Source organism: Tachypleus tridentatus, chromosome 8, assembly GCF_004210375.1.
Source record: "Tachypleus tridentatus isolate NWPU-2018 chromosome 8, ASM421037v1, whole genome shotgun sequence".
Classification (NCBI taxonomy): Eukaryota; Metazoa; Arthropoda; class Merostomata; order Xiphosura; family Limulidae; genus Tachypleus; species Tachypleus tridentatus.
Window position 1 is genome coordinate 90644969 of NC_134832.1, and position 12377 is coordinate 90657345.

A 12377-nucleotide genomic window follows, 5' to 3' on the forward strand; every position below is an offset into this window, starting at 1 on the left:
ACTATAAATCTATTCATAAACATTTTCTCTACTTCTTTAAATTTTGATCTTTATAAATCATATATTTATATAATGAATCAATAAAACTTAAGAAAATAAAGACCAGTAAAGAAAAAAAATGTATAATGGATTTTACATCTTTAATTTATATTATTGTTTGAAACACATATCAAACCAGGAATCAAATTAATAAGTAATTTGATTTTCCGTTGTGGATTTAGATCTTTCAGGACCTGTGTTCAAAAACTAAAACAAAATCTTACAAAACTTGTGCATTCAATAACAAAATATGTAGTCCATATTTCTTCTAAATTACAGGAGTTTTTAAATGTTACAAACATAGTCTTAAGTGGTTTGTGATAAAAGTTAAAAAATGGATATGGAAGAATAGAGGTAGAGTACGTTTTTTAGCAATGCCGTTTAATTTTATAGATGTGACGTTAAGTGGAAGATGAGATTGTTTTGTAGCTTAATAGAGCGGAATTTTAAATATTTATTATTTATCTGTTTTCATTCACTTTATTTATTATTCTATATTTTTGGTATTTCAGTTGGAAATCATAATGGTTTTAAACACAAATATAGGATTTTAGTCTTGTGGGTGCAGCACAGATAGCCAACTGTGCAGCTTAATGCTTAAAGAATAACAAATAAATAAAAAAAAATCATTTCTTTTGTAGCTATTTACTTATGAGATTATTCGAGTTTCTATTATGTTATGATGTTTTAATGTAAACAATTATTCGTAAGCAATGTATATTAGGCTAATTTGTTAAAAATAAAACAGTCTTTAAGCCAAAGAGTAAATTTTATTATTGGGTATTTCTGCTACAAAACATCATGAATGAAGAAATTTGTTTAAAGTCTTCTAAACAACAAAATACCTTTCTCAAAACTTATATTCACCTATAATTCCCTCACTGAATTCTCAATATATCCTGTGATTATTCAACTGTTAGGAAGTATGTATTAAATATAAATGACTTGATCATTTTTACTAAATAAAAATAATGTGTCATCAACATATCTGGTTTTAGGAAGAGGCTTCAATTCACAAGGATCAAATTGTAATAATTTTAGTTTTGTAAGACATTTGTGTCTAATGCATTTTTATTATTCTCCAAGAAGAGCGTGCTTTCACGTTTGACATTCATTTTTATTTATTTGTTTTATTTTAAGGCCCGGCATGTTAAGGCGTGCGACTCCTAATCTGAGGGTCACGGGTTCGCATCCCAGTCGCGCCAAACATGCTCGCCTTTTCAGCCATGAGGGCGTTATAATGTAATGGTCAATCCCATTATTCGTTGGTAAAAGAGTAGCCCAAGAGTTGGCGGTGTGTGGTGATGACTAGCTGCCTTCCCTCTAGTCTTACACTACTAAATTAAGGACGGCTAACACAGATAGCCCTCGAGTAGCTTTGTGTCAAATTCAGAAACAAACAAACAATTTGTTTTACTATAACCTATGTTTTAACATTGTTGTTTCAATATCATAGTCTGAGTTTCTTATCCGACACACAAACCGCATGACCTACTCCAACAATTAGTTAGTACTATAACGCCTCACCCTCGAGTTCTAACGCTAAATAATAGTAAACTCTGATTCTGGTACGTTTATGGTAGTCACTGTTCATCACACGTAATACTTTACAAATTATGACATCACATGAGTTCTTACAAAGCTTATGGTCTATCCGATACATGTTTGTCATTTTCAACACTGTAGTAATTAATACTTTTACGTTGTTCACCATATTATTTACAAAACTCCATAATTTCAACAGCCTGAAAGGCTAAGATTAGGAAATCATACTTAAGGTTCCTACCATAGATGTTACCCCAGTCATATAAATTTTATTTATATGACCCAACATCACAAAACAACATTTGTGATGTTGGGTCACTATAAATCCGTATTATCTGGTGTTAATAATTAAAATTTTAACGCTTGCATTCTAGGATTAAATATAAATTTTTCAACGTGTACTTTATTATATTGTTTGAGTTCGTCTGATTAAACTGAGGTTTGGGTACTGATATGCTTTCCTTCGTCGACCGAATCTCGTTTTTCGTCAGTAGTTCTGCTAAGTACGAGCTTTTCTAGGTTCAGGAATGGTGTTTGGTAGAACAGCCCAATCAAAAAACCCGTAATGTATGAAATCGTTATGTAGGCGATAAAAATGTAGGCCTAATAGAGAAAAGAAACTTTCTTATACATATTTTCTCTATTTTAGCTAATCTATATATTTCTTAATTTTAATATTTCTTTATATTACAACCTGTTCACATGTGAGAAACTTACTTATATTAATCTATTTTTTTATTAAGTATACTGATAATAATGAAATATTATATTACATAAAAACTGTTGCAGACTTACTTTTTAAAAGTCCCATTTGACAGTTTGGTTGTTAACATAATAACTCTTTAGTTTAAATATTTCACCGATTCTATCAAGGATACTTAATTTTCTACAAAAGTAGAGGTCTCTGTTTTGGTATGTGTAAATGTTGCCACACAAAATCACTGGTAGAATTGAAAAGTTTTAATCAACGCAACTGAAAGAAAGCTGTTCGTCAGTAATACATGTGTATAATAATTAAATAAAGTTACTTATACCAATTTTGATTTAAATTAAAAGGCTCAATTCCAGTTGCTCACCAAATAAACGAATTGTACTTACTACAAAAACATTGCTGTAATATAAAGTACTCCTGAGGTGACTGCGGAAGGTACCAATCCATGCTGGTTGAATTATGTACACAACGTATGTCATCCGACTTAAAGGAATAAAACCCTTCCAGCTCAGAAAGCTATTGATGATCCCTAAATTTAAAAGGACATCATAAAACTGTTATTTTATGTCACTTCCTGGACTAAATATACTCAATAGATTATTTAACTGACATTTCGACATAAGATATAATTACAAAAACATTAAGAATGTCCAATAACGTGAGAATTTTTAATAAAAAAGTTAAACCTCAGCCTGTACTGAAAGCGTTAAGACTTGGTTTGGTTTGCATTTCGCGCACAGCTACTCGAAGGCAATCTGTGCTAGCCGTCCCTAATTTAGCAGTGTAAGACTAAAGGGAAGGCAGCTAGTCATCACCCCTAACTCTTTTACCAACGAATAGTGAGATTGATCGTCACATTACAATGCCCCCACGGCTGAAAGGGCGAGCATGTTTGGTGCGACGGGGATTCGAACCCGCGACCCTCGGATTAGACTTAGAAACCAACCAGTTCTGTTTTCATTCCTTCGTTACATGTAACTGAGTTGGGCAATATTTTTTTTATGTATATGTACACTGATAAGGAAACATTTCGAACTATTCTGATGAAACCGTTTTCATTGAAATGAAAATTCCTTCTATAGTTATTACATAAGGTCCGCCTACAGTCATTTCAACTTTCCAGTAACAAAAAACATAAATGCGGGTTTAAGATATTCATTGTGCTAGCTACATATGTAAGTTGTCTTCACTCAAAAAAAGTCTAAAAAGTAAGTTGCAGACGTCTGATTTCAAAGCCGTGAACTGGGCATCAATAGTTCAAGCACAACAGAGAGTAAATAGTTTTAAAAGTCTTATATTCGAGCTTCGTTATGTTATTAAGCATAATTCACTTTTTCGTAAAGACAGTTAATTCCACTGTTTGGTTAAAAGTAGTCGTATAAGTGATAGGTAGTGTTGACTGCAAGGATGACCTCATTGTGGACAATAGTTTTAAACTGGAGATGGCTATGACTGTACATATGATGACGTTCAGTTTAAAAGCACTAAACCCAATACTGTATTTAAGCAGACCAAAGGCACAAAAGTCTGTTGGATCTTCTTTAGAGAACTTGCAAACTATATTGTTGAATGAATTGTTGTGATACAAGTTTCTTCGGCTGTATGTTTACATGGTAAAAATTAAAAATGCAAAATTGTGACAAGAACTTTTGAGTCTTCATTGACTCCAAATCCTTGTTTATTATATATTATTCACTTTACTATGAAATATGCCCAGTTTCACAGCAATGTTTTCAAGGTAAGAAGGTTATTATTCTAAACGATAGCCTTCATTTTGTAGAGGATGTTGCTCTGGACTGGCTTGGAGTGTAGTTTTAGAGCCAGTTGTTGCCTTTGACGCTCCATTATTCCTATTTTTACACTTTTATGGTCAGCACCAAAACCTCATTTTGCGAAATGTTGTATTATTTGGCCTAACAATTTCATTGCACGAAACTATTCCAATATATTTATATTGGTTATATGTCTAATCATAGCCCCCCGCTAGTACAGCAGTAAGTCTACAGATTTACAACGCTAAAATCAGGGGTTCGATTCCCCTCGGTGGGCTCAGCAGATAGCCCGTTGTGGCTTTGCTAAAAGAAAAAGGAAAAAACACATGTCCAATCATAATGGCATTGGCCGGACGTCACGATTTTATTTTTCTACGACAAATCACGAACCGTTCTTACAAAATACATTTAATTCTCTGAAGACCTAATCAGAAAGTAAGCCTATAAATGAGCATTTGAATTGAAGATAAAATCACATAAGAATCAATTTGATAAATTGCAAGTAACTTGAATATGTTGTTATAGTTATCTCACACAAGAAGCAAATGCATTTTTCTAGGTAATACTATAAATAAATTGTTAAAACAAACATAAACAAACCTCCATATCCATATAGACAGACGACTGTTAGCCAGGCCAAACCCAGAGACCAACCTATACGACTGAGTGCAGCGTAAAAAGTTGCAGCTACTTTGTTCGGCAAACTGTTATTGCTGTTCCATTCATATAGTCCAAACACAATGGCCATGTTACAAGTTATAGCAAGAATCCAACCAAACAAAACCAGAACCTATAAATAAAGTAAGGAACTGTAATGATAACAGAAAATCAATATACTTCTGGATATTTTACGGTAATTACATTCGTAGTTATTGATATAGCAATATTCTCAAAGTTTATAATACAATAAAAAACATATTTTACACTGTTAAACAGAACTGCATATTTATTATACAAGAAACCTTTAGATTAATAAACTAACTTTTATTTTGTTAAAAATTACAGTCTATAATTTTTACGGGCCAGACATTGTCTGGTCAAGAGTTCGTGATGTAATACAGCTGAACATGTCCTACATGTGCACTTTTGGGCATTTTATAAAGATGATAGTCAATCCTGTTATTCATTTCAAGAAGTTAGTCGAAGCTCAGTTATCTCTCTTTTCTTTATTATAATATAATGACGAATATTCATTTGTTCGTAACATTTTTATAAATGTTTTGCCCAGTATGTTTGTTGTCATCATTCGTTTTGTTTTGGTTATTCACTTATCGGATGAGGTATTATGGGACTAGATTTTTTTTTGTTTTTATCCTTTAGCGTGAACAATGTTCCAAACACTAAAGCTTTGTGGTCTTCAAGAATAAAGTCTGAAAAACGACTTCGGTCGGACTGGCATAGCATGGTGGTTAGAGTGCTCGATTTATACGCAACTGACAGCAGACTCGAACCTCCATGACCGAACATGCTCTCTTTACCATTCATGGCTGCGTTATAATGTAACGGTCAAACCCATTATTTGTTGGTAAAAGAATAGTCCAATAAATAAAAGTGGGTGGTGTCGACTAGCTGCGCTTCCTCTTGTCTATCAATACTAAATTTAGGGACGATTAGCACAAATAGGTCTCGAGTAGCTTTGCACGAAAGAAATAATTCTAGTATTACTATAATCAGTTATTATCTTGAGAAACGTGATTCACGTGAAGGAAATTAAATATAAACATTATTAAGTGTCTATTGGAATAACGTCTAAGATAAACGCTATAGTATGAATTTAAAGTGTAAAAACCTGCATATAGGGTTCTTAAAAAAGTAAGGAAACAAGGCTGGAGATACTGAAGACATTATTTACTAAAACTACAAACCACTATTTAGGCTTTATTCTGTTACCTCCAGTTGGTGGAGTTAAAGTAGGGATTTTTAGTTTGAGTAAATAATGGCTACAGTTTCTCCAGCCTTGTTTCCTTACTTTTTATAATCCCTATTTGCAAGTTTTTAAATTCCCAATTTTTCATTTATCCTGTTAGCTAGTTTTTTTTATGCTCAACTACTGGCGATCGGTTTACTTGATACGATATTCAATTTTGTACAATTTAACCATAATAAACGTAACTAGTATGTAGTTGATATGGTTCATGATAATTTACTGCAGCTATTGGTTATTTGATCACATTAGTTCGAGATGTAAAACGTTAAACTGCAGCTGGGGATTGTCATAGAGATTTGTTTGAGAATATAGTGAACATTTATAGTTTCTATGTAATTAAACTCTCTTTATATAATGCATGGTAATGGGCAAATACATTTGGTTAGATTAAAACACTACCCACATTAAGGATGCATTAATTTTTCAGCAGAAAAGCAACCTTTCAAATTATCATATACATCTAAACATCTCTTTAAATAAACCTTCTTGTCTTTAAATGTAATTGCTCTACAAATGTTTTAAATAAAAGTTAACATTACGCATGTTGATATTTTTTCTACTATTCTTCACACATAAATATGAGTTAGCTTCCTAAAGATGCCGATTGTATAGTGTACAAAGCATTGAGTATCTACACGTTGCAGTCATCTAATGTTCCTCTGTTACACAGGCCTGCAATGATTTTATTGTTTGAAATATTTACATGTTATACAGTGATTCCTCTACGTTGAATCCAAAAATTATATCCATTTGTCTCCATCATGTACAGATTTCTCACAAAACGTCATATATACTTTCACGTAAGTAAATTATTTTAATTGAAATCAAATCACATTTTGTTTTACTTAAAATGTTGACAAATACTGGATACAGATTTCTCTAGATTAATCACAATGTGAGAGTCTTAACAATAGTTCTAGAACCCACTAGAAAAAACATAATAATAAAATATGTTCATTGTGGTAAACAAAATAATAATTCAATCTAAGTAAGAGATCTTTTTCTCTAGTAAAAAATTCTAACGCGAAAGAAAAAACTAAACACTATTTTCAAAATATACGTGGCTGAATCATGGAATATCTGTTATTAAAACCAAAACAACTTGTATGAAATTTAAATTTCCGGGCCTATGTAATTGACGGGTAATTCGTGTTTCACTCTGTATTTTAGCTCTTTAAAGTATCACCACTTGTTGCTAAGAAAGCAAGCTACAAGGGGTAATGATAACGTCATTTACATTAAAATTATGAGTTTTTTTTTAGTTTACGTATTTAAAATACAAAAGAATCAAACAAACTTTTCATTAACTACAACCTTCACAATACCTTATTTAGTGTTCTACAAAATGTTTGAGTTTCATATACCAAGTCGTTTTTGTTGTAGGCTGGCAAAATAATAATAATAACAATAATTACAATGCATCCGTTTTGAGCGGATTGTCTTTTTCTTGTAAGTCTAACGTATACAGTCTTAGTAATAAATAGTAATGGTTTTAAGGTATTAAAATCTTTACTGTTTAAGATGTTTTTTGCTCTAACGTTCTGTTAGAGTTGCGATCCCTATTGTGAAACATTATCGTGGCTGATGATAAAACTACACTTGAGAAATTATACCCACCAATCAACCACGATGAACAAGAAAAGTAGTTAGTAACACTGTAATATCAAATACATTATACTTGCAACCAGTCACTTCAATCATAACGGTTAAGTTTACATTGTCTTTCATTAATTTAGCTAGATTAAAGATAAAAACTGAAAAATAAAGGAGCGTTGGCATGCAGTTACGATTTAGATTTACACGATGTGAGTTTTGTCTCATTTAGCTGACTATGAATAGTTAAAAATTATCCTAAGTGTGTGATTTATCTATATTTTCCTAAATATTTTAATAGGTAAACTAATTTTAATTTTGTTACTTAGCAGTAACTTTACTTTTATCAGTAAAGTATATTAAAGTGTATTAACTCACTGAGTTCATTCGAAGTTTCTTTTCGTTGTAAGTATAGATCAGGTAACCTGTTGCCATCCCAATACAATATGTTCCCAGATGTGTGTATGGCATCGTAATGACCAGATGTAAAAACTCCATCTGAACACTAGATAATGAGACAAAAATAAAGATTAAAAGTTGTATAATGACTTGCTAACGTACAAATATAATCAAAGTTATGGTGTTAAAGAAATCTGTAACTGTTAAATGTAGAGAGCCTAAACGTGAGTTGTTTAGTTCTTTATTTCGGTCATTTAACATGTTTCAGAATACATACTTGTACGTGTGGAAGAAAATTACTGTAGAATAAGCACTAATGTGCGTGGTGAACACTATAGCGATACTGTAACAAGTAACAACTAAACACTTACCTGTGATCTGCTACAGAAGCCAGCAAAACGGGCATTTGGTTCAATAACGGTGTTATGATAGCAAGGATAATGGCAGATGTAAGTATCCCTGACAGAAGTAAACTTTTTCCAATCACAGGTTTCCTTTAGAAGATGGTGAAAAACGAAACAATAAATAAGTACACCCGATATTCACAATACAATAATTTCTGTCTCTCTGATAGAGTGCTATCCTATACACATAGATGGGGTATTGAAGGAAATGAACCAAACAAAAAAAAAGCATTTTAGCTCGATAGTTACTATATTCTGCCTTAATATTCTTATTGTACTGTTACGATTCATTGCATTTATTGATAACTACATGTTGCCCAATAAGCGTGTGGCACATATTCTCTCTAAAAGTATTCTCTCCAAAGTCTTTATCTGTAAGTAACGAGAGTAGATAACTAGCAAAAAATAATTTTTGTTGTTACTTATTAAGCACACAACAACTTTCACCACCACTCGTAGATATAAACAAAATCCCCCTAGGGAATATGAGGTTTAGTCTTAGACACACAATAAAAACAAATACGAAAAAAAACAAACATGCTTTAATATTTATTTACTTACCTGTAACTAGTAAACTTTAATAAGTTTGAAAATGAATACTGTTTCTTCTTGGTAGGGCAACATTACGAAGTAACGTGTGTTTAATATAATACTTTTCAAAACTAAAACAATGGTTGTATAGTGTGTTCTATACGTGTGCCGATCAAATTGGTTGAAATGTAACATACCAGTGGTATCGAGGGAGAGGGGAAGAAGGACAGTACACCCCAATTGTTGTTTGTTCCCAAACTAATGCTGTTTAATAATTTAATTTAGATTTATTTTTGATTTGACCCTATTGTATAACCTTTACCCACACGAAGTTAAGAAAAGTGGAGTCGTGACTGCCGGGAAGATCACCCATTGAACACTGTTTCAACAGTAGCCAGAAAAACATCAATTTCTTATCGCTTGATCAGTAAATTACTGTAGTTATTTTCATAAACATATGATACACTGACACGGAAATGCATGCCCATTACCTGTTATATTTTACCACAGTTTATAGAATATTAAGATACAACTTATACATAACGTTAGAATAAGAGAAACCTAAACAAATAATACTTTACCTGTACAAAGGTAAGAAGATTACTGGTGAAATGAGGAAGAACTGCATCAGGCATGATATCAAACCACAGTGAGGAAAGCACTGTAAAAAGAGCACATACATCAGGTTTTTACAAGCCCAAAACAAAGAACACTGTTTTTCTGAATGTGTGTATGTATACACTTGCAAACACAGAAACTTGTACGATGAGAAAAAAACATCACGCAAGCTTAAGAATTGGGTACAATAAATCATCGTGAATAACTGTCAATTAATGACGTTTTAACAAAACTGCATGAGGAAATATCTAGCCACTTGTTAGTAGTTTTACGTCAATGCCGTATTAAAAAATTATATGGAAAAGTTAAAATATAAACTAAGATACTTTTAACTGTTTGTTTGTTTTGAATTTCGCGCAAAGCTACTAGAGGGCTATCTGCACTAGCCATCCCTAATTTAGCAGTGTAAGACTAGAGGGAAGGCAGTTAGTCATCACCACTCACCGCCAACTCTTGGGTTACTCTTTTATCAACTAATAGTGGAATTGACCGTCACATTATTACGCCCCCACGACTGAAAGGGCGAGCATGTTTGGTGTGCCAGAGATTCGAACCCGCGATCCTCAGATTACGAGTCGAACGCCTTAACCCACCTGGCCATGCCGGGCTAATACAAAAAAGAAAAAGAAAAAAGCCAAGGCCATGTTATTACTAGTTTACATATATATTTAAATAAGATCGCGCCATCTATAAGTTTGGAAACTAGTTTCTAACAATGATACTCTTAATTGACTCAGTCTGTTTGTCATGTTTTCTATTCTCATGACGTTTGTCATTTTACACATTTTTTACGCAAGCGTTGCCGATATTTCTAGTATCAGTTTACATAATATTATAGTTTTCTTTCACTTAAACTATTTCTTACTCTGTCTTCAACTTTCAAAAAGTTACTGATGTAAAAAACATTTGTCCACCAGTTTTTCTTGCAACTTTTAACTAGAGGTTCGATGTTCTCCTTCCAGACTGGACCACTTCCAAGATCTTCTATTAGCCAGATGCATCCGGAAATTATAATAAATGTCGGTGTCAATCTAACAAAGAAATATTGGAATTATGCAGATCTAGAAATTTTGTGGATTATTACTGCATAAGTAATATTGATACATCCCAACTGATTCGTTTTGCACTTTTTGTGAAGTCTGATATGCAACACACAACATTATAAAAACCAAAATAAGTCATGGTGGTATGGTGTGGCTTAGTATACTATTGCTGCAAAATGGCGTTTTGCATTTTTGAGATGTGGATGCATTAGAAAAGAGACTCAAATCGCATTATTTGATGAAAATAACCCAAGGATTCGTTAGCTGCTTTCTCTTTAATATGTAAGTTAAAAATTATGGACGCCTATCGCAAGTAACGAAGAACTTCCAAATAAAACAAACAAATTCCTATCACTGTGATACTTGCGATCCTTTATGTAGGTTATTCCTAGTACTTCATAAAAAAGTAATTTAAATAATTCATACGTTTTAGATATATTTTTACTACCTTTGGGGTGTTTGTTTGTTTTAAAATGGAACATTGGATTTTAGCGTTGTTCTATCGGGACTTAAAAAGGTTTTGAAAAAAAGAAAAAAAAACACCTTTACTATTCCCCACATCAATCAAACTATATAAAACAGAGACGTCACTAGGTAATTTAAAGGATTCTGAGTTTGGATTCATAGGTGCTGGAACATTCAGTGTTTAAACATGACATTGATCATGATTTTCTATTATTGATTTTTCAAGATACCAACTAGGAATACCCGACGCTGTCAATATAAATTCGAGGCGTGGACTTCGCATGCCAGTATCTAGTAACGCCTCTGATATCAGAATAAAGAATAAAAACATGATATATAGCAATTTGACGAATAGTCTTTGAGGTGGCTGGTAAACAATTTGACAACTCTATAAGGTTTCATCAAAAGACATTATAAAAAGTATTACTTCTACAAAATAAAAGTAATCTAGTTAAAAAAACTCGTTATACGGTTTTCATTACAGCTGTAATAATATTTAAGTTACTGTTATTAAAACGTTCTTGTAGAAAACTCTTTCTTCGTTCTATTTCGGTATTCAAAAGAAAGATTCTGTATTCAGCACCGTGTTTCAGATGAGACCATAAGTTGTAATCGTCATACTTAATCTCTATTTTTACAAATGCTTATAACATTCCAAAGGTATTAATCACACAAAAAAATTATACTTACTTCCAGTACCGATGAATATAATAACGACACAAGTTAAACTGTCCGTTGTTTTCTTTTAGCTTCTTTAAAGCATTGTACGTAATCAGTAAACCACTAGAAAATAGAAAGTTTCGGTTTCAAAACTAGCGAGCTTTGGAACAGATGAGCTCTTTTTTGAATACATCACCATGAAATGTAATTATATATAACCTTTTATGGACTACTAACTTAAAACATTTTACAAAGAAAAAACCTTTCTACTTAGCGTCATCAGTCAGAAGCAAGCATAAACTAGTGTTTGTTTGTTTTTTATAAAAATGGAGTTTTGAAACAAAAGCTATTAAGGCAATCTTGTAATTAAGTCAAAATATCTTTCGAAAAGTGATATGTGTCTGAACGTCTGTTTGTCAATTACGATATTTCTTCCACTTTCCTAACCTCTGATTGTCAGTATCTTCAAAAAAGCTAGAGTACAAGGTAACGTAAATAATCCTGCTAGTAGAGTATGAATTTACAGAAGAGTTTATGTCGATATTTTATAGTTAGTGAACTTCGAGAATAGTGTATGTCGATATTCAGAAGGAAATAAACTTCTAGAATAGTTTATGTCGACATTCTGTAGTTAATGAACTTCTAGAATAGTTTATGTCGATATTCAGT

The 12377-nt window shown here is 32.3% G+C and overlaps 1 protein-coding gene across 3 annotated transcripts in view; it reads right to left on the minus strand.

Moving 5' to 3' along the window:
* The window catches only part of LOC143222921 (nose resistant to fluoxetine protein 6-like), a 32029-nt gene extending 20154 nt beyond the window's left edge, over positions 1–11875 (minus strand). For 2 of the 3 annotated variants that reach the window (XM_076450120.1, XM_076450119.1), the window contains exons 1-7: positions 11739–11875; positions 10406–10571; positions 9504–9583; positions 8359–8481; positions 7967–8093; positions 4669–4858; positions 2683–2825 (exon numbers count right to left, since the gene is read on the minus strand). In XM_076450120.1, the coding sequence (XP_076306235.1) occupies positions 2683–2825; positions 4669–4858; positions 7967–8093; positions 8359–8481; positions 9504–9550 (630 nt within the window). In that variant the 5' untranslated portion in view covers positions 9551–9583; positions 10406–10571; positions 11739–11875. Of the gene's footprint in view, positions 1–789; positions 2188–2682; positions 2826–4668; positions 4859–7966; positions 8094–8358; positions 8482–9503; positions 9584–10405; positions 10572–11738 lie in introns of those variants that run through there. The other variant, XM_076450118.1, reaches the window with a different exon arrangement.
* Positions 11876–12377: the final 502 nt, after the last annotated feature.